Source organism: Pomacea canaliculata, linkage group LG2 (genome assembly GCF_003073045.1).
Source record: "Pomacea canaliculata isolate SZHN2017 linkage group LG2, ASM307304v1, whole genome shotgun sequence".
Classification (NCBI taxonomy): Eukaryota; Metazoa; Mollusca; class Gastropoda; order Architaenioglossa; family Ampullariidae; genus Pomacea; species Pomacea canaliculata.
The window spans coordinates 1,804,320-1,827,320 of record NC_037591.1 but is presented as its reverse complement, the minus strand read 5'-3'; the positions used below and the strand labels follow the sequence as shown (position 1 = coordinate 1,827,320).

Genomic DNA, 23,001 nt, shown 5'->3' with positions numbered 1-23,001 from the left:
ACCTACCACAGCGTTCTCATGGCAACCTACTATTTCTACCTACGCATCTGGTTTTGTAACATCATTTCTCATCTCCATCTCTTCCCCAGAAGCACATTTTCCCGAGTTCCTCGACCATCTCACCGGAACATGGAGATGAAGCTGAGTTTGTAAGGTGGCCAGTGACAAATCACTGTCATGTGACCCCCAGCTTTCATGCTCGTTGACCAACGGTGACCTCGCCACCAGTTCTGTCCATTTTTCACGGTTCCTCAAAGCCCCATGGGGAGTTAATCACACCAGCGCTGTCCACACTTTCCATGTATCCTCCTCCTGTATCTTTCCTCTTCTTCTGTCTTCTCTTCTCCACTTTCCTTATTTTTGGGCATCGTGGTGTTGATTCCCTCTCTGATTTAAAACAAATGATATCACAGATGGTTGGCCTCTTCGAAAGTGAGACGTTTGCGATTTGTTTGTGGCTGTCGAACCTTTGCAGTCAGATGTTCCGAAATGTTTGTAAAGGACATGCAGACATATAAGTCACAGGCAGACACATTCATTTTGTCCTTTTCAGTTCGGAAAAGAATTACCTGCAGCTGATATAAATTACATCAAGCCTTATGAAACTGATATAAAGCCTTGTGGTTACTACTTCATACCAGCTCTCAGTTCCACGTTCGCTTGGCCCAGTGACAAGAAAAAGCTCTTCTAGGAGCCTAGAGCCAGTAAACCACTCACAGTTAGCCCACTCAATGTATCATCATCGTTATTTCCTAAGATAGCAGTTTCATAATCCACTTACCGGAAATTGGCCGGCTGGTCATGAAGCCTTTGTTGAAGCGAGACATTCGATGAGATAAAATCTGAGAAGAAGGGGAACTGCCAGGGTCGAGACTGGAACTGTTTTCCCGTCAGACAATGTTTCAAAGTACAGCACCCTTTCCTTTCTTTAGCAACCAGTAGGTGAGACAAACACAAATGTTTAGCTTAGTCTCGGGATTTTTTCTAAACCGAGTATATTTGACGGCGCCATCGTTAGGACAACAAGGAAACGACTTTCTTTGAAGTTATAAGTTGTCGGTAGCCGTGAGATCAGATCCCGTCCCCAACACAGCTTTTTTTTTTTATTATTACCTTCTTTTACGTACTCCCACCCTAGCCTCTTGGTGACAAATTATGGGTAATGATCAGTAATGCAGTGGCGTAGGAAGATGTTCGGCGTTGGGGGGGCAAACTCCCTGCTGACAGTGAACGGCGTTCGCACTCGCACGGTGATGACCGTCTCCTCTCTACGTTCCCCTACCTTTCTTCTGTTCTTTGCTCTTTGTGAGGAATTACGTCTCAAATATTGGGGGGGGGGCAAAAGGATATTCCTGCCCCCCCTGTATTTTCCTTGGGGGGGGCTGCCCCGCTGCCCCCCTGGTTCCTACGCCACTGATATTGAGATGTGGCTTGTATTACAGTAAAACTATTACATTAAGAAATAATTAGCTATCCAAGTGCAAGTATTTTTATTCTGTAAAAAAAACTTCGAGACAAAATAGTCAACAACAACATGCAGTGCAAGGTGTCGGTGTACATGTTGTCGTCCTACCTGATGTCGTTCGGCTGCTAGACCCTTGATGTTCATGTCCAGTCCATCCCGGTGTCAGCTGAGGTGAAAGGTAGGAACTAACACGGCTAGATGTTATTCGTGGACATCTTGTTTGTTGTTGAGACACCCGATTGTTGTGTTGAAATGTTAGCGATGACCGAGACTTCCTGTCACGTGCACACGTCACACAAGTCCGTCAGCTGACATCTCGTGCAGATCTCGCGGTCACTCGGCGGAAGGCCACAGAGGGTCGAGTTCACTGGAAGTTTTCGGTTTTTATAAACATCGGCAACCGAGGTATAGTGCTTGTAAGTGGTAATAAAGTCAGGACAGAATCATTTATTTGTCCTGTAATGCTCGTGGTTAAACTTTGTAGCATGCTGATATTTTGGTGTGATCTTGTGCATGTGTATATCTCACTTGTTTATTTTTCATGAATATAAAGTTCACAAGAAGTTCCTTGATAGATGTTCTGAGATTTTTGTAGAAAGAATGCGCACTTGCAGGCCTAGCAGCAGCACAAAGTGCCCTGGCGGCTTTTTCCTGGAAACAGAAAACGAAAGTCAGTGGCTGGAACTCATAAAAGTGTTTGCTTGCTGCCTGCCTTCTCACACGCTGTGTTTGATCACTGTGGAGACCAACTCATAAACCGACCACTAAATCATTTCAGCTGATTCAAAGACTGTCCTGCGGGCAACGACAGTCCTGACTGCATTTCTTAGACACACTTTTCAGACAAACTGTTCTTCGTGGTTTTGCTCATAGAGGTAAGCCACAGATTGTTAGTTCAAAGCTCAGTAGACTAGACATGATTGTTTCTTAAAAATGTAATCTGTATGAAAGTGATTGAAAACACTTTTAGCTGTTGAAATACGATTACTTACTCGTTAAAGGTAAGGCTTGACAGTCATTTTCTCTAATATACAGCTTTGGACAAAGCCCCGCAAAGGAGTTCTAAGTATACTGTGTCCATAAATCTTTGACATGTTTGGTTCGGTCATCCATCGTTTTATGATTTTATTTTTTAATTTTTTTATGAAACTGTTGCAAAACTCAGAATTTCTGAAACTTAGGTTTGGTGAACCATTAATTTTTACTGGGTGCACCAACTGGCAGTTCTCCGCAATGGTCTTTGTTGAGCGTATTTCTGCAGCTCTTTACTTCAAGAGCAACTAATGAACTAGCATCTTTTTAGTTTGTAAGTTCATTATTATTTTTTGTAACTATACCCTGTTTGTTAACAATTTTTAATGTGTACTTTGTACATTCTTTCACTTGGAGCCTCAAAGTGATCTTCAATTTTCACGAATACTTCGTCATGACAGGGAGTGACAAGGACTAGCCATCGGTCTCCTTCCATAAGAATCAAAGACGGTTACCTGATGAACGTAGGCGCCAACACACTGCTTCATTCCCTTATTCTAGGCACGGCCAGAACTTTGGCAGACACGACATGTTTAGCAATTATTACTTTCATTATCATTACAACATCTAATATATTAACAGAGTGCTGGATGCGGTATAAAAGTGAAGGTTTGTGTAAAGACATGTTCTGTCACAAGGCGCCAAAACACTTGTCTTCTGTTTAAGACTAGTCTTCACCCGCAAAGTGTCAAAGCGCCAATCTTCCTAACTGCCTCAAAGTCCCACTACATTGGAAAATGTGTTGACAAACAAGTTTGAACTTGTTGAACAAAGCTGCAGTTCGTCCCAGGACCGTGTGTTTCCTGTGTAACCCTCGGCGTCCTCGAACTTTTCCAAACATAATCAAATCATCGAAGACATTAAAAGGTCCTTTACAAACCTTGAACAATCGGGCCAACCACACGTTTGCGCTTCTGTCAAAAGAATAAAAAATCTTGAATCTTGGCAATACAAAGTGAATACCAGGTTTCTTGTCAATGTATATAATACTCCATACACCTCGCGCTCCAGCTGGCAAAATCTGTTGTTGGGTGGCTGTGAAAACAGTATAATGCCAACTGAAGATTGTTGCTGGCGATCAAAGTATTCAACAGAAGCCATGCTCAGTTTTCTAAGGTTTATTATTTTCTTTCATTTTCCCCTTTTCTAGTATTGAAACATAGAACTGCTTTGAAGCATATTGTGTGGGATAGTTCTAGTACACGTTACTCAAAAATAAAGAGTCCACGCTTTGTTGGAAAAGATTTTTAACATTTTTGTTACAGAAAAGGAGAGGTAACGAGGTGCAGATAACGAACAATTAACTTTGAAATAAAAATATATTTAACCTTAGATTTGAATTTATGTCAGCTGGGTCATCTCGTCCAATGAAACCATTAACACATTGATCGACAGCATTTTACACATGGTGATGAGCCTTAAACTAAAGGCTCTACAGAACGCCTTATTTTATGTTTTCATTGACAAACTCAGGATTTAACAACTTCAGGAGTAACTTTTAGAAAAAAGATTCCATCCAGCATCCAGGAGTTTATCTCACAACGTGTGTCCTTCCTGTGTGCTCCACTCTTTGCTTTAGTCAGATGAACTGCTGGTTACTGACCCACTGAACACATTGTATTGTAGATTGCATCATGGCCTCCTCGCACCCTGAACTTATCAACACGATGGCAGCCTGTGAGACCGCACTGCACGAGCTCCGAAGAGAAGCCTACCTGGCTGTTGATGCCAAAGGTGTGAACCTCAGCAAGACCGGTCCTGTAACCCTCCTGTTGATAGGAACTAAGGACGGCCAGGTCTACCTCTTTGATGTTCTCACCGAGCCGAAAATCCTTCAGACAGGTGAACTGAAAGACATTCTGGAAAGTGACAGCATTGTGAAGGTGAGAAATGTGTGTAAGTGTACACGTGTCCCGTACATTAACAAGTACTCACCTGACCTCAAACAAAAGCTCTGACACATGAAATTATCTTCATGCTGTTCCCCAACCCACAGCAAAGCATTTAGCTACAACTTGAATACAACAACCATCATCAGCTCCGAATTTCACAGCAAGAAAATAAAACACACCGGTTACAATCGAAATTCATTCGTCGGCAGTTGTGAGCTATTGTCTCAAAGACAGTTTGCCGAGAACTCATTCTCGACACAACGGTTAACCCTTGTCTCTCTAGTCACGGAGGCAATTTGGTGTGTTCCTTCAGGTAGAAAACAGACACAGGCTTGTGTAGGTCCTCTTTAGAAGTCCACTCGAAAAATATTCCCATTCAACCACACACATCACACGGTGTTGGTGTTTGTTATGTACTAGTCTAACCAAAATGCTCTGTTTTAATGGATGAATAAGTTGTGTGCCATCTTGCCTCAGGTGATGCACTGCTGCAAGACTGCCGCTGAGGCTCTGTACTGGCAGTTCGGGGTGAAGCTGCACAACGTGTTTGACACGCAGCTGGCTCACATGCAGCTGCAGGGACGACGTTACCCCAGCCGCATGAAGCTGGCCGAGGTGTGTGGGCTCTACTGCCCTCAGAAAGCCGCCCTCTTACAGGAGAGACAGGAGGCAGAAGTGAGTCACCAGAAGATTTGTCCTGATGTCCACAATTGATGTTGATGCTGCTGCTGCTGATGATGATGATGATGATGGTGCACGCGTAGAGAGAATGTAACGAATTGCGATAATCTTATGTAACTTATAATAATAGGCAGACTGACATACAGCTGTGACTTGTCTATCATAATAGGCAGACGGACAGACAGTAATAATTTGTCTATCAGGGGTAAAGTGATCTAAGTCTTTTGTACGTTCTTCGCTCTATCTTCTCGCATTTCGGCGATCCCATGGCGCAGTGGTAAGCGCCTGTCACGAATACAATGAGTGACCCTGGGTTCAGAGCTCATCTCGGGCATGCTACTCCCACTCTGCATGTAGCACGTGTTTCTATGGCTGGCTGTGTAGCCGTAGTGTAGCTTTTATCAGCAACATTGACAGCTCCATGTCAAACACTAGCTCTCCTTTCCCCTGTTCGCTTTGTGTTACATCACTGATGTTGGGATCGTCTATGTTTTAGCTTACTGTAGGTCGTATCTGCTGTTAGCTGTGTGATCTGTATTTTTTACCACAACCAAAATGGTTTTTTTTCCCAAATCGTGCATTTTGTATTATCATCACATAAACTTCATTACCCCGGTGCCTGACAAAACCTGCCATTCATTAACCTGGCTGCTGGCTACAGTTGCGGTGGTCCAAGAGTGAACCGGATGTCTGGGCCAAGCGTCCAGGGACGAAAGAAATGATCGACTGCGCAAGTCAGGACGTGATTGTCCTGATACCGGAACTATATGAGGAAATGGAAAGGTAACTCTGTTGCATGATGTGAAGAAGGACTGGTAAAGAAGAGAACGAAAGGACATCGTTGCATCGATGATGATTTACTCGAAATGGACTAAGCGAAAACTTGTCCTGACTGAAGTATTTAAACAACAAAACAATAATCGTTCACATACCTATAACTAACAACCGATAATACAATATACACACCATGTCGTACGCTTCAATGTCATTAATATGTTATTAAATGTTATTAATATCATTGTATTTAAATAGTTTCAGTTCTTTCTCCACCACAACTCTGTATATTTATAAGCTTGGTTTGGCTTGTCCAGAATTGTAAAGGAGAAAGACCTGAGGAGCCAACTGACCACTCGAACTCGTAAAGACATCGAGGCGACGATGGACAAGAAGGTGAAGGAGACCATCGATAGAGAAGAAGATGACATGGCTCTAGCGATTCTTCAAGACTTCGCGAAGACCACATCCGTAACTCATCTCTCTGATATCACGGATGAGGTGAGGTAGTGGAGGCCATTAGGTACACAGAGTAACACAGATAATCAGGATTTATATAACACCTTTCTAAAGAATTTCTCAGAGCGCTTAAAATAAATCATACATAGACTAAATCCTCAACAACCATGCACCCGTATTGGCATATAGCAGACACGCTCACTTCTACAGCACACACACACACAAGCACACATGCACACACACACACGCAATCTGTAGCTCCTTAAAGGTCTAGTTGGCAGCAATTTTTTCATGGTACTTTTTTCCAAAAATTATCCCCGCCTTTCCATTCTCGAAAGCCTATGAATATCATGTAGAGGAAGAGGTCATCCAAAGATAAACCTTGAAAATATTTTGTCCCAACTCTCTCTCTCTCTGTCACCTTGACACCATACACATATCCGTGTACAACCTTGACCTATATCGTTGACCTCGTGTTTGACCCTTTCTCACACAGGATGTCTTGGCCGCGATCAAACGGTTGAGGTTTGATTACCTGCAGAAGGAAGGCTTGCCTCCGAACATGCGGAACCTGAAGATTGAATTCCTCACAACCGAGGTCGACAAAATAAAAAAAGAATTAGATGAAAAGGTAAACACACAGCACACAACTGTCCTTAACACAGCACAATGTACCTTCGTCTGTTTGTTGGAACATCATACGTGTGCCACATGTCAGCTGGAACCATAGCCTGTGGTCTATTGTCTATTCCAATGACAACAATATGTCTGTCAGTTAGATGATATCATTGGTCTGCAAATTGAAAGATGCGGCAGCTTGACAACTTTAGAAACGAGGTAAAATGTAAAACATTTTCATGGGACTTCATTAGTCAAGATAAAGCAGGGCATTGTCTGCTGTTTTATGCCTTACTCTTATATTTAGAATAATCATTAAATGGCAACAGCACACACTTCATTAATACAGGTAACAAAAACTGAGACTTTGTCTAATTTATTAGTCGTCCCAAGTACATTGTAAAGTTACAATGATGTGATTTGCAAAGCTCTGTACCTAGTAGTGACATTTTCCTTTTTCAGGGAGATGCCATTGTGCCTGGCAGTGACATGTTTTCGTACCTCTTTATAAGCATATGCCATTCAGGAAACTCTACCCCCTTGAAGAATCTGGCCAAAGAGACTGAACAACGGTTAGACAAAATCGTATTGAAAGACATAGCGAGCAAATATAACAAGGAAACACCTATCACCCACCTGGCAGAATTTGAAAAACGTACCCTTAGCCGAAGCTTGTATCCTAAGAGGGAGAACCTGGACCCTGTGGTGCTGCGCCTGTACTGGCTGCAGCAGGAAGAGGACCTCGACAACACCGAGAAACAGTTCCTCGAGAATCCATCTACTTTCAAGATAAACCCACGCTACCTGAAAAATATTAAATTCTTTTTCAGTAATAGCGGCGTTCCCACCCGACTGAAGACAAAGGCCCGGAATTTCCTGGAAAGTTTGCAGAAAAAAGGACTTGTATAAAGGCCACCACGTCGACAACACTCGTACTGTGATGATTTCTTTGACGATGACAATGATTATTGTGAAGAAGCAAAAAAAAACCCAAAAAACCACACATGCACACACACGCACACACAAATGTGGATAAGACAGTCTTCCTTCTCCCCCACAACCTCCATCTCTACAACTATTTTCATGTCTTCCTTTTCCACTTTCAGTAACTCTTCTGAAATTCTGAGTGCTAAACAGTTTTTGTAGAAACAACTTAAAATGTAATATTTGATGACTGTTTTTAATGTTTTAGGAGATATAGCGGAATTTGATTTATTTTCCTCTTGACTATCTCTAAATAAAGACTGGATTCATTCTTTTTGTCTCTGACCTTTTGCTTTCTACAACATTTTCATATACCCCAAAATGAAATCTTTAAAAATAAAACCATAATCTTTTGATCGTTGTGGAGTCAAGTGTTAAAGACCTTAACTCGTAGTCAGCAACAGTTTCCCCCCATCGCTGGATTACCTTACCCACCCCTTTAAAGGAACAGGTACCTTTGTAACAACTAGACCTCGTACAGACTGAAGTCCGTTCTTTGGAGATGTGAGGTGAGGTTGTTCCAGAGAACACTAACAGAATATTTCAGGCTGGTCTAGAATAGTTCAATGCTCGGAATGGGGATATTGAGCAAGAGACCCTCTTATCGTTGGCTAAAAGATACTAGAAAGTTGGGAGCATTTTGCCTGTTAGTATTTTAAATATGAACATACATTTTGTGGAATTTTAGTCTGATTAGTATTGGTAGGACCCTAGAGACAGGAAATCATGAAACTGTATTTTCAGTTTGAGTAACACCGATTGATAGACCTTTGAATGCTGACAAGGAGCCTCATCGAAGTACCACATCATCGAAGTACCACCATCATCGAAGTACACTAAGTCCCACAAGGTTGGAAGCATAATCAATGGTGGACTGAATGCAGACTGTGCAGAACAGGTTCCGAGAGGGATGATTTAAGAAGTGTTTAATTCCTGAGAGGAGAAAGGTTTTCAGTGCTATAGTTTTGATTATGATTAGGATGTGTTGGGACCAAGACAAATTGTTGTCAATAGTCACACCTAGAATTTTACGGCTGTGGACTTCTGAGACTTGATGGGTACTTAGATGGATTTCAGGAAATGGGGCGGTGGGGGTCTCTCTCCTCTGTTGTGTTGTTATCAGCATAACTTCTGTTTTGAGGGTGTTGAGTGCCATGTGGTTTAGTTCCGTCCAGTGGATCAGTTTGTTTGTGTCTTGCATGTATTGTTGTGTCATCTGCAAACATTTCACATGATTGAAAGATATGAAGAAAAGGTCGTGTATGTAGACCAAGAACAGAAGAAGAGGAGCCTACCACGGCAACAGCCTTCCACCTGCCTGCCTGTGATCCCCAGGACCGAGCTTTACTGCCTGTTGGTGTGGTACAGTGGCTTACAGACGATGAGAGCAGACGATGAGAGCAGACGATGTTCTCATTCAACACGCTGGTCGAAGATGTCCCGACCTTGTCTGTGAAAACAGGTGTGCCGCCGTCCTTCCTTCCACTTCTAGTAACCGGGGCGTCTCCTGCCTGAAGTAAAGAAAAGGGTTTATTGATGTAAACAAGTCCACCTTTCCACCTTACCAACACGCCGAGACATGCTGTGATGGTATGATTAGATGGATTGCCTGAGTGAATGTGTAGCAACATGCTTAGTCTGACTTATCCAGCGGTCAGGGCAGACACCTGTCTGGTCTTGACTCACGACTGAGTCACATGACTCACATCAAAGTGGACTCCAGGTAGTGGGGGGGGGAGGCTGGGGGCCTGTCTTGCAAAGTCATCAAAGTATCAAAGGTGTGTATGGGGGGGGGGGGTCCTGCTGACTGACTACAGGTTGTAATGAGCTCCCCTGCCTTGGCATGAGATTAATGAAGTAAACGTTTGACTTCTCATGATTACTGGAAATATTGTGTCTCCATTTATTGTTATATTCGACTTCCGCTCTCATTGTCGCTTTATTATCCCCTCTCTCTTTATATATCTATATATCTTCTTGTTGGCATGGTCTATTTCTTCAAAGTCTACCGTTCAATGAAAAGTCGGAAGACGGAAAGAAAATCACAACCCAGCATGATGATACCATGGTAATGAGAGTTTGAGAGCCTGCTGGAAATTAAATCAGCTGCCGTTGGCCCGTCCCTCCCAGATGCCGATTATGCATTGTTCATATACACACACACTTCTTCATTCCCTCACTCACTCACCCTCGCAATTGTAAATGTAAAATAATAATAATTATTATTGTTGCTGTTGTTGTTATTATTATTATTATCATCATCTGCTTTTCGCTGGTAATGTTTGCAAAAGAAAACACATGATACAAACTTCTGTCCATCCCATCAGCCCGTGCATTCAAACGCACACAGCAATTTGAAAAATGTATGTGTGTGTTTTTTAACTAAAATAATAATATACATGTCTTTAATAGAGTAGATATGTGTGTCTTCCCTGGAGTAATAATTATTGTAGTAGTCATACACCTGTCGCCTGTAAACTTGATTTTGTTCAGTTTTTTTTAAATAATTTTTGTCATTGATGGCATCAGTGACCTGCGTGTTGTCTTTGTGCGCATCTCTCTCTGTATATCAAAGCTCTGTTACTTTCTCTCCTATATGATACCCCTTCCTTCCATACACCCTGACAACTCTTCCAGTCTTTGTTCACTCTGCTTTATTCCTTCCTTCGAGTTCTCGTCATCACCTTGTCATCGTCCATGTCTTCAAAGTCGTCATCATCAAGTGCAGATCGTCTCATCTTTCGTTGTCTGAGCTCTCGTACTGAAGCGAGTCGTTTCCCGGTCATGTCCACCCACCACAACCGTCAATTAAACACGCGCGAGGGGGTTAATTAAGCCGCTGTTGACGTCATTACACGCGTCTCCTCAAGCGGATTAACTCTTCGCACCTCGCCGTGATGCATGCAGCGGTGGTCTCCCCGGCTTTTCGCAGCATCCTGCTGCACGGAGGAAGTGTAATCTGCCTGCTTCCTTCAGATTTAACACTATATATACCACACCTCCAAGCCAGTAATCGGGGAAAAACTGTTTGCAGGTGAGATACTTGCTAAACACCTGTGTCGAGCTGTTTACCTGTTGTCAAGATCTTAGAGGACTGGCGGCAGGAGACAGTTGATGTGCACACACAACCCTGGGTGCAGGATGGAGTCTGGGATCGTAAGAAAGATGTTGATAGGACTGCTAGGTGAGTTTCTTTTGCCTTCATTCGGTGGCAGAAAAACAAAAGACATTTCGGGTGAACTTACCTTTGTCATTTGACGAAAATGTTAACATGGAAGTGTTGGTGAGTCTGCCTACTTTTTATTGGAGTAATTCTCTTTACATTTAAGTTTCTGTTTCTTTCTCTAACGAAGATAACTTTTTCTTTCCTTACTGCTTACAGCCGCCATCTACCTCTGCTTGCCAACTGCTGCAGCCTTCAGTTTATGTAAGTGATATTTATTTGTGACAATCCTTCAGTTTATGTAAGTGATATTCTCTTTATGACAAAACATTGTAAAGCACGAAGTTGTTACATGAAAGCCTCAAAGTTCTGTAATCTCTTGCAAAAAAAAAATGTAAATGCAGGCCAGAGAGCAATATTGATATGTAATGTTTACACAGAATAGTAGAAGCGCAGAAAATAAAAGAGCTTTGCACATATACAAATACAAACATTAACAGACCATTCACAAGAACAGCAGCACAAAACAGGTTTAATGACCGAAAGAGAATTTTCCTCACTGGCTTTTATAACAGAAGGTTAATTATATAATCACAAAATTACAAAAAAAATGTTAATTACAATTAATTGCTTCTTATAGCATAGGGTTTTTTAATACAGTCCAGTGCCCACCATATATGCATAACAAAAACAATGAGACTTAACTGCTACAGCGATAGAATTGTACGGAACAGGAATATTATCAATAAGAAATAATAATAGAGACCGATTCCCCCAAACAAGGGAGCTCAATGGCTTTGACATGGTGCCGGCCGACAAATAAACTTAAACATAAACGTATTTACATTTGTAATCAAACACTCGGACGATTTTCCATGTCGTCTACACTCGTCAAGAAGTGTTACAAATCGATAATATGAGAAATGATGTAAGGTATTAACCACAACGATAACAGTTGACGATACGTCAAGAGCAGATAATTAGTTATGAGTGAGATACATCACGCACAGCTGCAACAATACGTCACCAGCAACACACAGTTAATAACGATAACAATACGTCACCAGCAACACACAGTTAATACGCTAACAATACGTCGTCACCAGCTTCCGGCTTCAATCACGAAGACGATTCGTCATCCGGCTCGTCGGGGTCAGAAGGTCGGGCGTGCAAGGTGAAGTTCGGCAGCGAGCCTCACTACCACGACCCTGAGTGTAAGACCTTCTACAGCTGCACTGACCACTGGGGCACCCTGGAGAACTGCCCCAGCGGACAACAGGTATGTTGGTGAACTTTGCCCGTTGACCTCAGGTCAGTAGTCTATGGCTGACAGCGCATGTCTGAGAGTGAGGATGTCCTCGCTGGTTTGTTGAAATAATAAGGGATGTAGAGGAATGTCATAGAAAACCAGGGAATATCAGGGAATGTCCCATTGTGTATCTGTAATACTTGAATACACTGTAGACTATTTATCCATGTCCACCCCCTCCTGTCTGTCGATTGGTCTGTACCTCGTTCTCTCTCGTGTACGGTCGCACACTACACTTTCCGATGTTCAGCGATCGGTGTTCAGTGAGCAGTGTTCAGAGAGTGCTGCTTAATCAGCAGCTTTCTGTGTATTTCAGTTCCACTTCGAAAAGAAACAATGTCTGGAGGACGAGGAAGTTCTCTGCAAGTGGCAGCTGGAGTTCCACAAAGAATTGTCTGGTCCATCGGACTCTTCTTCTGGCTCTTCCTCAGGATCGGGATCACATGGCTCGTCTGCTCCTGACAGCGGTAAGCATCTGGTTTGTTCTCACATGCAAACGAAAACAGAGTTTTGTGACATTTCAAATAGATGTGCAACGATATATATATATATCTTTTTTTCTTACAGTTGTCCTCTGTCCATGAGTCCCTAGTCTGGCCATTATTTGCGCATTTTGAATTTTGTTGATTTATTGCAAGTTAGTTTCTTATTCTACAGTCTTTATCCTACTTGGTAAAATCTCTATTGTAGTCTTTGGCTGAAAAGATAATGCGAATAATTCAGCACTGTTCATTCTGTGTATTATATTCATAAGATTATGGAAGTGCACCTTGTACAAGAGGCGAGCGATTCACTCTTATCAGACTAATGCTCCTCTTTCTCAGAGTTTTCAGAGAGAGAATGCTCGTCAGAGTCCGGTGTGGAACCCAACTTTGAAGACACCAGCTGTAAGACCTACTACAGCTGCAGCGACTACTGGGGCAGTGTGGACCAGTGTCCTCGCGGCCAGCAGGTAGTGACTTCCGGTCTCTTAGAAACTTCGTTCACCATCAAGTGCTGCTCTTAACATGTTACAGCTCAAGTAACAGTTGAGGAATCAAGTTTTTTAAATCTCTTTTGTCAAATTACATTGAAATTCATGGACCCTGACCCTGTTTGAGTTTGGCAATGAATGTGTCTAGCACTAACAGGTGAAGGAAACTTTTGATCGACTATACACTCTTCCTGCCATTGGTTTCAGTTCCACTTCGAGAGCAAGAAATGTGTCAAGGACGGCGAAGGAATCTGCAAGAGGCAGCTGGAGAAGTACAGCAGCATGTCTTCCTCCGCGGCCTCGTCTGGCCTCCAGAAGTATGTCGGGAAATACCGGTCAAGACGATCTCCAAGGACTCTGAGGTCGTCAGACTACTCTGGATCATCTGGATCCTCTGGATCGTCTAGTGACAGTGAGAAAGTCTTTCTCTGTGTATTTTTGACACGCATTAATACAAACAAATTGTTTGATGCCATCTTTGTACAGCCATTAGTCTCACTGTACCACGAGGTTAGTGATGCCGGGTACAACCCCACAGCTGTCTCAAAAGAAATGTCACCTTTGACAAACTGTTGGCTCCATGACTGACCCTCCCTCGTGTTCTTCTCATCTTCTATGACACACATTATTTCAGTCATAAACTTCAAGAAATTGTATTGTCTGCCAACACGACTACCATCCACAACCCCCGACGACCAGTACGTCAAATACAAAAGAATAAATGAATGAACATCTGTCAATAATGTCGGATTAATACGTGTATCTATCTCACTACTGTCCATGTTCTCATTTCAATATATTTTAATATCAGGCTCTGACTCATCCTCCTCTTCTTCCGGTTCGTCATCCGACTCGTCGGGGTCGTCAGGTCGGCCGTGTAGTGTCAAGTACGGCAAGGAGCCTCACTACTACGACTCTGAGTGTAAGACCTACTACAGCTGTAGTGACCACTGGGGCGAGCTCGAGTCCTGCCCCAAGGGTTACCAGGTAGCTACACCTACCATCCTACAAGGTTTTCAACTTAAGAAATTTGTCAGGTTTGAGGAAATTCATCACTGAGAAACTATCGTCTGCACTCATTTGACTAGAACTTTTTTCTTTGGCTGTAGTTCCACTTCGAATACAAGGAATGTGTGGAGGACGAGGACGTGTTCTGCAAGTGGCAGCTGGAGTACTACAGTGGCTCGTCTAGTTCATCTGGTTCATCCGGTTCCTCTAGCTCTTCAAGTGGTTCATCCTCTTCATCTGGCTACTCGAAGCGGTCATCGTCGTCATCTGACTCATCAGACGACTACAGCAGTATGTATACTCTTGAGACAGACAGACAGATGAACAGATGATCCCCTCTATCAGACCAATGAAGATTTGCACGCTCTTAAGGGGAAATAAATCCATGTTACTGATTTATAATAACTGACGACGTGGAGTAGAACAGCTTACCTGACTTTTAAAAAAAATATGTATACAGTTACACAGAAAATACACAATTTACAGCTACATTGTCTTCTATGGAAGTCAAATAGTGGTCTTGCTCGGTGAACTTCCACTGTTAGTACTACATGTATCGTGTATGTCCACAGATGTTAGTGCTGTCATGTTTTTACCATCAGGTTCTGGTTCATCCTCCTCTTCTTCCGATTCGTCATCTGACTCGTCGGGGTCGTCAGGTCGGCCGTGTAGTGTCAAGTACGGCAAGGAGCCTCACTACTACGACTCTGAGTGTAAGACCTACTACAGCTGTAGTGACCACTGGGGCGAGCTCGAGTCCTGCCCCAAGGGATACCAGGTAGCTATACCTACATAAAGTACTGCCTGATCCTTCACCCAGTGCTAAAATATCTTAGGATTAAAAGGTTAAAAGATAATCAGAAAATAATCGTTTTCATCAATTCACCACAGGAATATTTGATTTTCACTCGCTGAACTCCCTCTGTTCTTGTTTCCAGTTCCACTTCGAGTACAAGGAATGTATGGATGACGAGGATGTGTTCTGCAAGTGGCAGCTGGAGTACTACGATGATTCATCGGATTCATCTAGTTCCTCTAGCTCTTCAAGTAGTTCATCTGGATCATCCGGATATTCCAAGAGGTCACCTAGGACTGCGAAGGTCCTCAGGGTCATCCGACTCCTCCGACAGCTCCAGCAGTAAGTATAGGTGGTGGTCACGGAGCCGTTGAACCTACATCTCAGTTCACTAAAACAACCGCTGAACATAATTTTTCGTTTAAAAAAATCTTTTATCTACACATGACTCAGATTATTAGAAAAAAATGTTATGTGAAACCCTGTATGTTTAGAACTGAATGCAAACAATTGACTTCAATGATAATAAAGCGAAACTTTCATCGTGCGGTAACCAGCCCTAGCACGCCATCTGTTATCGCCATCACCACAAGACATTTTGTACCTGAATTATTTTCAGCCATAAACTGGTCTAAGGAGATTACTCGTCAACTCAAATCTCTGTTGTTACTTTAGGCTCCAGTTCCTCATCTTCCTCCTCTAGTTCATCATCATCATCATCTGACTCGTCGGGGTCGTCAGGTCGGCCGTGTAGTGTCAAGTATGGCAAGGAGCCTCACTACTACGACTCTGAGTGTAAGACCTACTACAGCTGTAGTGACCACTGGGGCGAGCTCGAGTCCTGCCCCAAGGGATACCAGGTAGCTACATTGACAAGTAGTACAGATTATTTTATTGTTGCAAAAGTTTTTATGGTTGCATGTTTGATGTGTCCAAACTCAAGTCCAAACACACCAGCCTGCTACTTAGTGAAAATTATATATCTTAGATCACAACTGTCCCAATTGACAAAACTATTCACTGGTGTCCTTAGTGTCATGACATACATTGTGTGCCACTTGTACTGAGTAACAATCGTCAGTCTGACTTCAAAATGTCTTTCTGTGGATTCCAGTTCCACTTCGAGTACAAGGAATGTGTGGACGATGAGGACGTGTTCTGCAAGTGGCAGCTGGAGTACTACAGTGACTCGTCTAGTTCATCTGGTTCATCTGATTCCTCTAGCTCTTCAAGTGGTTCATCTGGGTCATCTGGCTATTCTAAAAGGTCAACCAGGCTCCGACGGTCATCAGGGTCATCTAGCAGTGGTAGGACTTCAGTTTTTATTCATATCGCACCGGGCATAAGAAGTTTTGCTAAGCCTCCATAATTAGACCATCTACAACAACAATAAAGTTTTACATTATATCATCATTCTGTTTGGAGTGTAAGAAAAATATAATGGACAAGACACATTCACTGTTTGTTAAATCTGAGTTAGTGAACTAGAGCTACGTGCACACTACACTGCTACTCGCTGACTGGATGATTAACTAAAAACAATTAACTAAAATTCTCAAACATAAGTCTTGTCTCTGTTGCCGAAAGAATTAACAGGCAAGATGTTAGCAGTAATTACTAAACATCTGCTTTCTGTTGGCCAGGCTCTAGTTCATCTTCTGATTCTTCCTCTGACTCTTCCGGCTCGTCCTCCGACTCGTCATCTGACTCGTCGGGGTCGTCAGGTCGGCCGTGTAGTGTCAAGTACGGCAAGGAGCCTCACTACTACGACTCCGAGTGTAAGACCTACTACAGCTGTAGTGACCACTGGGGCGAGCTCGAGTCCTGCCCCAAAGGATACCAGGTAATATTTCTTATCTGTAGTGAAAAGCACTTCGAACTTAGCACATCTTTCTCTTTGCACATTTTCTCGTGTGGCTTCTACACGATGTGCTGGCTAATATTTAGCTTTCACTTATTTTTCCTTTTTCTTATTTCAGTTCCACTTCGAGTACAAGGAATGTGTGGAGGACGAGGATGTGTTCTGCAAGTGGCAGTTGGAGTACTACAGTGACTCATCGAGTTCCTCTAGTTCATCTGGCTCCTCTAGCTCTTCAAGTAGTTCATCTGGATCTTCCGGATATTCCAAGAGGTCACCCAGACTGCGCAGGTCATCCGACTCCTCCGACAGCTCCAGTAGTAAGTTTCTTATTACATGATGAACACTGCACTTAGATTTTTATAATAAGTTGAACAGGCAGGAGGTCACAGAGTGTCATCTTGGAAAATCTTTTATATTTACGTGGGACATTTATAGTCAAACATGTTACTACCGATAAATATGAATAAAATATAAAGCAGCTAAAATTGACAGTCTAAGGAAGAAAGCAGCTGCTTGTATACTGTCGACAGTCCCGGGTAAAACAGCGACATGCTGCTGTGCTCTGTTCATTAAATTTCTTGTGAATCTCATCACTTTCATTCAAGGACATCAACAATTTTCATCATAGACGATACAAAATGGCGTCTTCATATCAAGAAGCTTTTCTACAGGGGTAAAAACTGAATTGCAGTAGGGAAGGACTTCTTTCTACTCAAAAAGTGATATACGGCCTGTAATAGAATATTCTAACCCTGACTGTTCTACCTTTTGTCAGGCTCCAGTTCCTCGTCTTCCTCCTCCAGCTCCTCTGACTCGTCATCTGACTCGTCGGGGTCGTCAGGTCGGCCGTGTAGTGTCAAGTACGGCAAGGAGCCTCACTACTACGACTCTGAGTGTAAGACCTACTACAGCTGTAGTGACCACTGGGGCGAGCTCGAGTCCTGCCCCAAGGGATACCAGGTAGCTACACCTACATAAAGTACTACCTGGCCGTTGATATTTAAGAAATTTTCTTATGTGTAAAGATTGTGTATTAAAGTCAGAGAAGCATGTCATCACATTATTTTGTTTCTCTGTGATGTCAGTTCCACTTCGAGTACAAGGAATGTGTGGAGGACGAGGACGTGTTCTGCAAGTGGCAGCTGGAGTACTACAGTGGCTCGTCTAGTTCATCTAGTTCATCTGGCTCCTCTAGCTCTTCAAGTGGTTCATCTGGATCATCCGGATATTCCAAGAGGTCACCCAGACTGCGCAGGTCCTCAGGGTCATCCGACTCCTCCGACAGCTCCAGTAGTAAGTAGAGGTGGTGGTCACGAACGTCGAACCTACATCTCAGTTGGCTAATACAAGAGTTGAACATGATTTTTTGTCTTTAAAAATCTTAATTAAAACACATGACAAAGATCGTCCGAAAAAAAATATGTTTTCTAAATCTCCTGGGTTCAAAAGAGAGGTTAACAGCCACAGTAGTCAAGATGTCATCGTCAATAACTGTATTGCCGTGCAAAAAACTTAGTTCACTGAAGATAAAGCCATCCATCTTGTCATCTGTTACTGTCACCACGACAACACTCTTTGTACCTGATTTATTTTCAGCCACCAACTGGCCTATGGTGATTAATCATCAACTCAATCTCTGTTGTTACTTTAGGCTCCAGTTCCTCATCTTCCTCCTCTAGTTCATCGTCATCTGACTCGTCGGGGTCGTCAGGTCGGCCGTGTAGTGTCAAGTACGGCAAGGAGCCTCACTACTACGACTCTGAGTGTAAGACCTACTACAGCTGTAGTGACCACTGGGGCGAGCTCGAGTCCTGCCCTAAGGGATACCAGGTAGCTATATTGATATCATGTACAGGGTATTCTCAATGGCCTGAGAGATTTTCTGTGTAACTATGTATGCAGGAGGAAAAGAAAACTGATATTTATCTGAATTATTATATACTGTTGCTTTATTCAGCGAGGACTTCATATCTACATGTAACTAGTGCACCACCGGAAATTATCGTGTGAAACAAACTCTTATCTCTTTAATGGTTTTGTGCTCCATCTGTCAACACTCCAGTTCTCTACACATTAACCTGTTATTTAGTAGAAGTATATTTTCTTAAATCATAACTGTCCTCCTTTCACAAGACACTTTATGTCGACTACAATTCTCTGTCGCCTTGATTAGTGTCGTGGCAGCCATTGTGGGTCACCTAACTTAGTACAGGATCATCAGTCTGACCTCAAAATGTCTTTCTGTTGATTCCAGTTCCACTTCGAGTACAAGGAATGTGTGGAGGACGAGGATGTGTTCTGCAAGTGGCAGTTGGAGTACTACGATGGTTCATCTGGTTCATCTAGTTCATCGAGCTCTTCAAGTAGCTCGTCTGGTTCGTCTGGTTCGTCTGGATCGTCTGGATCATCCGGATATTCTAAGAGGTCACCGAGGCTGCGAAGGTCATCAGGGTCATCCGACTCCTCTGACAGCTCCAGCAGTAAGTATACTCTTGACAGGAGTTGTCTTACTTATCTCGGGGTCAGCTTGTTGTGGTCCCATGACCATCTCCATCTTGTCTGAAAATCGATGAGAAGAAAATAAGAAATTATCTGCTTCATTTCAGACATCATCAGTCCCTTTTCTGGAACTATTATGTAAAACTTGCACTTTTACTGGTCTTCAGGTTCCAGTTCCTCCTCTTCGTCCTCCTCCAGCTCCTCTGACTCGTCATCTGACTCGTCGGGGTCGTCAGGTCGGCCGTGTAGTGTCAAGTACGGCAAGGAGCCTCACTACTACGACTCTGAGTGTAAGACCTACTACAGCTGTAGTGACCACTGGGGCGAGCTCGAGTCCTGCTCCAAGGGATACCAGGTAGCCATATTGACAAATAGTACAGATTTTTTTATTGTTCCAAAGCTTTTGTGTAGGTATGCGGGAGGATAGGGAAAGTCACGTGTATTATCTAAAACATTATCCCACAGTCTTTGTCACAAGGAATGTATATTTACTTGTAAGTACTGTACCACTGGAATTTATTTTAATTAGAAAAATCCTCTCATCTCCATAACGATTGCACGTTTGATGTGTCCAAACCCAAGTCCAACAAGTCCAAACACACTAGCCTGCTAGTTAGTGAAAATTATATTATCTTAAATCACAACTGTCCCCATTGACAGAACATGTCGAATACTATTGGCTGGTGTCCGTAGTGTCATGACATACAGTGTGTGCCACTTGTACTGAGTAACAATCGTCAGTCTGACTTCAAAATGTCTTTCTGTGGATTCCAGTTCCACTTCGAGTACAAGGAGTGTGTGGACGACGAGGACGTGTTCTGCAAGTGGCAGCTGGAGTACTACAGTGACTCGTCTAGTTCATCTGGTTCCTCTGGTTCCTCTAGCTCTTCAAGTGGTTCATCTGGATCATCCGGATATTCCAAGAGGTCACCTAGACTGCGCAGGTCCTCAGGGTCATCCGACTCATCCGACAGCTCCAGTAGTAAGTTTAAGTGGTGGTTACGGACGTTGAATCTACATCTCAGTTTGCTAAACAAGAATTAAACATGATTTTATTGTCTTAAAAAATCTACACATGATAGATAATGTCCCAAAAAAATGTTTTCGATTGTGTCCTTTATTCCAAAGACAGGTTGATAGCCACGGTAGTCAAGATATTATCGTCAATAACTGTATTGCAATGCAAAAACTTAGTTCACTGAAGATAAAGCGAGACTTTTATCACGTGACTAATAAACCATCCATCCAGTCATCTGTCATAGCCACTACGACAAGACATTTTGTATCTGATTTATTTTCAGCCATTAACTGGCCTATGGTGATTAATCGTCAACTCAATCTCTGTTGTTACTTTAGGCTCCAGTTCCTCATCTTCCTCCTCTAGCTCCTCTGACTCGTCGTCCGACTCGTCGGGGTCGTCAGGTCGGCCGTGTAGTGTCAAGTACGGCAAGGAGCCTCACTACTACGACTCTGAGTGTAAGACCTACTACAGCTGTAGTGACCACTGGGGCGAGCTCGAGTCCTGCCCCAAGGGATACCAGGTAGCTACACCTATAAATTACACGATCATTCATGCAGTGCTGAAACATTTTAGGGTTTAATAGCTTTACTGAGAAGATAATCATCAAATAATTGTTTTATCAAATTGACAACAGAGCAATATTTCATTTCCAGTCATTTAGCTCTGTTTTATGTTTTTGTTTACAGTTCCACTTCGAGTACAAGGAATGTATGGATGACGAGGACGTGTTCTGCAAGTGGCAGCTGGAGTACTACGATGGTTCATCTGGTTCGTCTGGTTCATCTGGTTCGTCTGGCTCATCGAGCTCTTCAAGCAGTTCGTCCGGATCGTCTGGATCATCTGGATATTCTAAGAGGTCACCCAGACTTCGCAGATCATCAGGGTCATACGACTCATCTGACGATTCCAGCAGTATGGATGTTTGATATGGTTACAGACATTGTATTTATATTTCAATTTGCCATAATTTTGTACCTGAATTATTTCCAGCCATCAACTAGTCTACGACGACTACTAATCAACTCAATCTCTGTTGTTACTTTAGGCTCCAGTTCCTCGTCTTCCTCATCTAGTTCATCATCATCATCTGACTCGTCGGGGTCGTCAGGTCGGCCGTGTAGTGTCAAGTACGGCAAGGAGCCTCACTACTACGACTCTGAGTGTAAGACCTACTACAGCTGTAGTGACCACTGGGGCGAGCTGGAGTCCTGCTCCAAGGGTTACCAGGTAGCTACCCCTGCATAAAGTACTAGCTTTCCGACATGTTTAAGGAATTTTACTCTGTGTAAGGATTGTGTGTAATCAGGGCTTCTGCTAAGGCTAAATTCTTTGGGGTCCCAGGGACCCCTTCTTCAGATTTTTAAGGGGTCCCTGTTCTTCGCCCAACTTTGAATGGGACCCCATTGACGAAAATTGAAGGGGTCCTCCGAACTTTTAATGCGTACTGTACGCAATTTTTGGCGTAAGCAGAAGCCCTGTCGGGGTATAGAAGTCAGCGAAGCATGTCATCACATTATTTTGTTTTCTGTGAATGTTAGTTCCACTTCGAGTACAAGGAATGTGTGGAGGACGAGGACGTGTTCTGCAAGTGGCAGCTGGAGTACTACAGTGGCTCGTCTAGTTCATCTAGTTCATCTGGTTCCTCTAGCTCTTCAAGTAGTTCATCTGGATCATCCGGATATTCCAAGAGGTCACCTAGACTGCGCAGGTCCTCAGGGTCATCCGATTCCTCCGACAGCTCCAGCGGTGCGTATACCCTGTGCATACCGTGCATACTGTGCATACCGTGCATACTCAATCTCTGATCTGTATGCCGAGTAATTGGCCCTTGATGAAGTCCTCCTCCTTCCATTGGATATGGGGATATACAGGGATTCAAAGAAGACATTATTTCGTGAGACAGAGGGAATGGGGAACACAGCCTACACGTAGGGAACCACTTAAGCCTGAAATTTAAGGCAATTGTGAGGTCTGCATGGAATGCGGCAATTTATGTCTTTTCTGAAACAAACTGTCAGTTATTATTGAAACGAACTCAAAATCCTCCACAACTTGCAAAAACAGTCCATTTTCTGGAACTATTATGTAAAACTTGCATTTTACTGGTTTTCAGATTCCAGTTCCTCTTCTTCGTCCTCCTCCAGCTCTTCCGATTCGTCATCCGATTCGTCGGGGTCGTCAGGTCGGCCGTGTAGTGTCAAGTACGGCAAGGAGCCTCACTACTACGACTCCGAGTGTAAGACCTACTACAGCTGTAGTGACCACTGGGGCGAGCTCGAGTCCTGCTCCAAGGGATACCAGGTAGCTACATTTCTGTAAATTACTGGATGATTATTGCTTTGTGTAAAATGTTGTCTGATGTTTAAGATTGTGTGTAGATAGTGGATAGCAGAAAATAACTGTGTTCTCAGTTCTTAAGTGTCAGTTGACAGACTACATGCACCTTTCCACTGCGGATTTTCTCAT

General features: G+C 43.1%; 2 protein-coding genes across 2 annotated transcripts; both read left to right on the top strand.

Annotated features, from left to right (window-relative positions):
• Nucleotides 1-1,435: 1,435 nt before the first annotated feature.
• LOC112557401 lies at nucleotides 1,436-7,830 on the top strand. The gene is made up of 8 exons (XM_025227223.1): nucleotides 1,436-1,870; nucleotides 2,080-2,340; nucleotides 4,124-4,380; nucleotides 4,867-5,064; nucleotides 5,732-5,853; nucleotides 6,162-6,345; nucleotides 6,800-6,934; nucleotides 7,384-7,830. Exons 3-8 carry the CDS (start codon nucleotides 4,132-4,134, stop codon nucleotides 7,828-7,830), a joined length of 1,335 nt encoding a protein of 444 aa, XP_025083008.1. The 5' UTR covers nucleotides 1,436-1,870; nucleotides 2,080-2,340; nucleotides 4,124-4,131.
• A 3,098-nt stretch (nucleotides 7,831-10,928) lies between these two features.
• On the top strand, nucleotides 10,929-22,340 carry LOC112557392 (dentin sialophosphoprotein-like). The gene is made up of 22 exons (XM_025227208.1): nucleotides 10,929-11,089; nucleotides 11,288-11,332; nucleotides 12,175-12,347; nucleotides 12,694-12,844; nucleotides 13,202-13,329; nucleotides 13,558-13,762; nucleotides 14,162-14,337; nucleotides 14,460-14,649; nucleotides 14,961-15,136; nucleotides 15,297-15,405; nucleotides 15,830-16,014; nucleotides 16,269-16,461; nucleotides 16,798-16,997; nucleotides 18,101-18,308; nucleotides 18,667-18,845; nucleotides 19,270-19,495; nucleotides 19,682-19,869; nucleotides 20,289-20,496; nucleotides 20,871-21,055; nucleotides 21,222-21,447; nucleotides 21,581-21,762; nucleotides 22,074-22,340. Exons 1-22 carry the CDS (start codon nucleotides 11,020-11,022, stop codon nucleotides 22,338-22,340), a joined length of 3,870 nt encoding a protein of 1,289 aa, XP_025082993.1. The 5' UTR covers nucleotides 10,929-11,019.
• The last annotated feature ends 661 nt before the right edge of the window (nucleotides 22,341-23,001 follow it).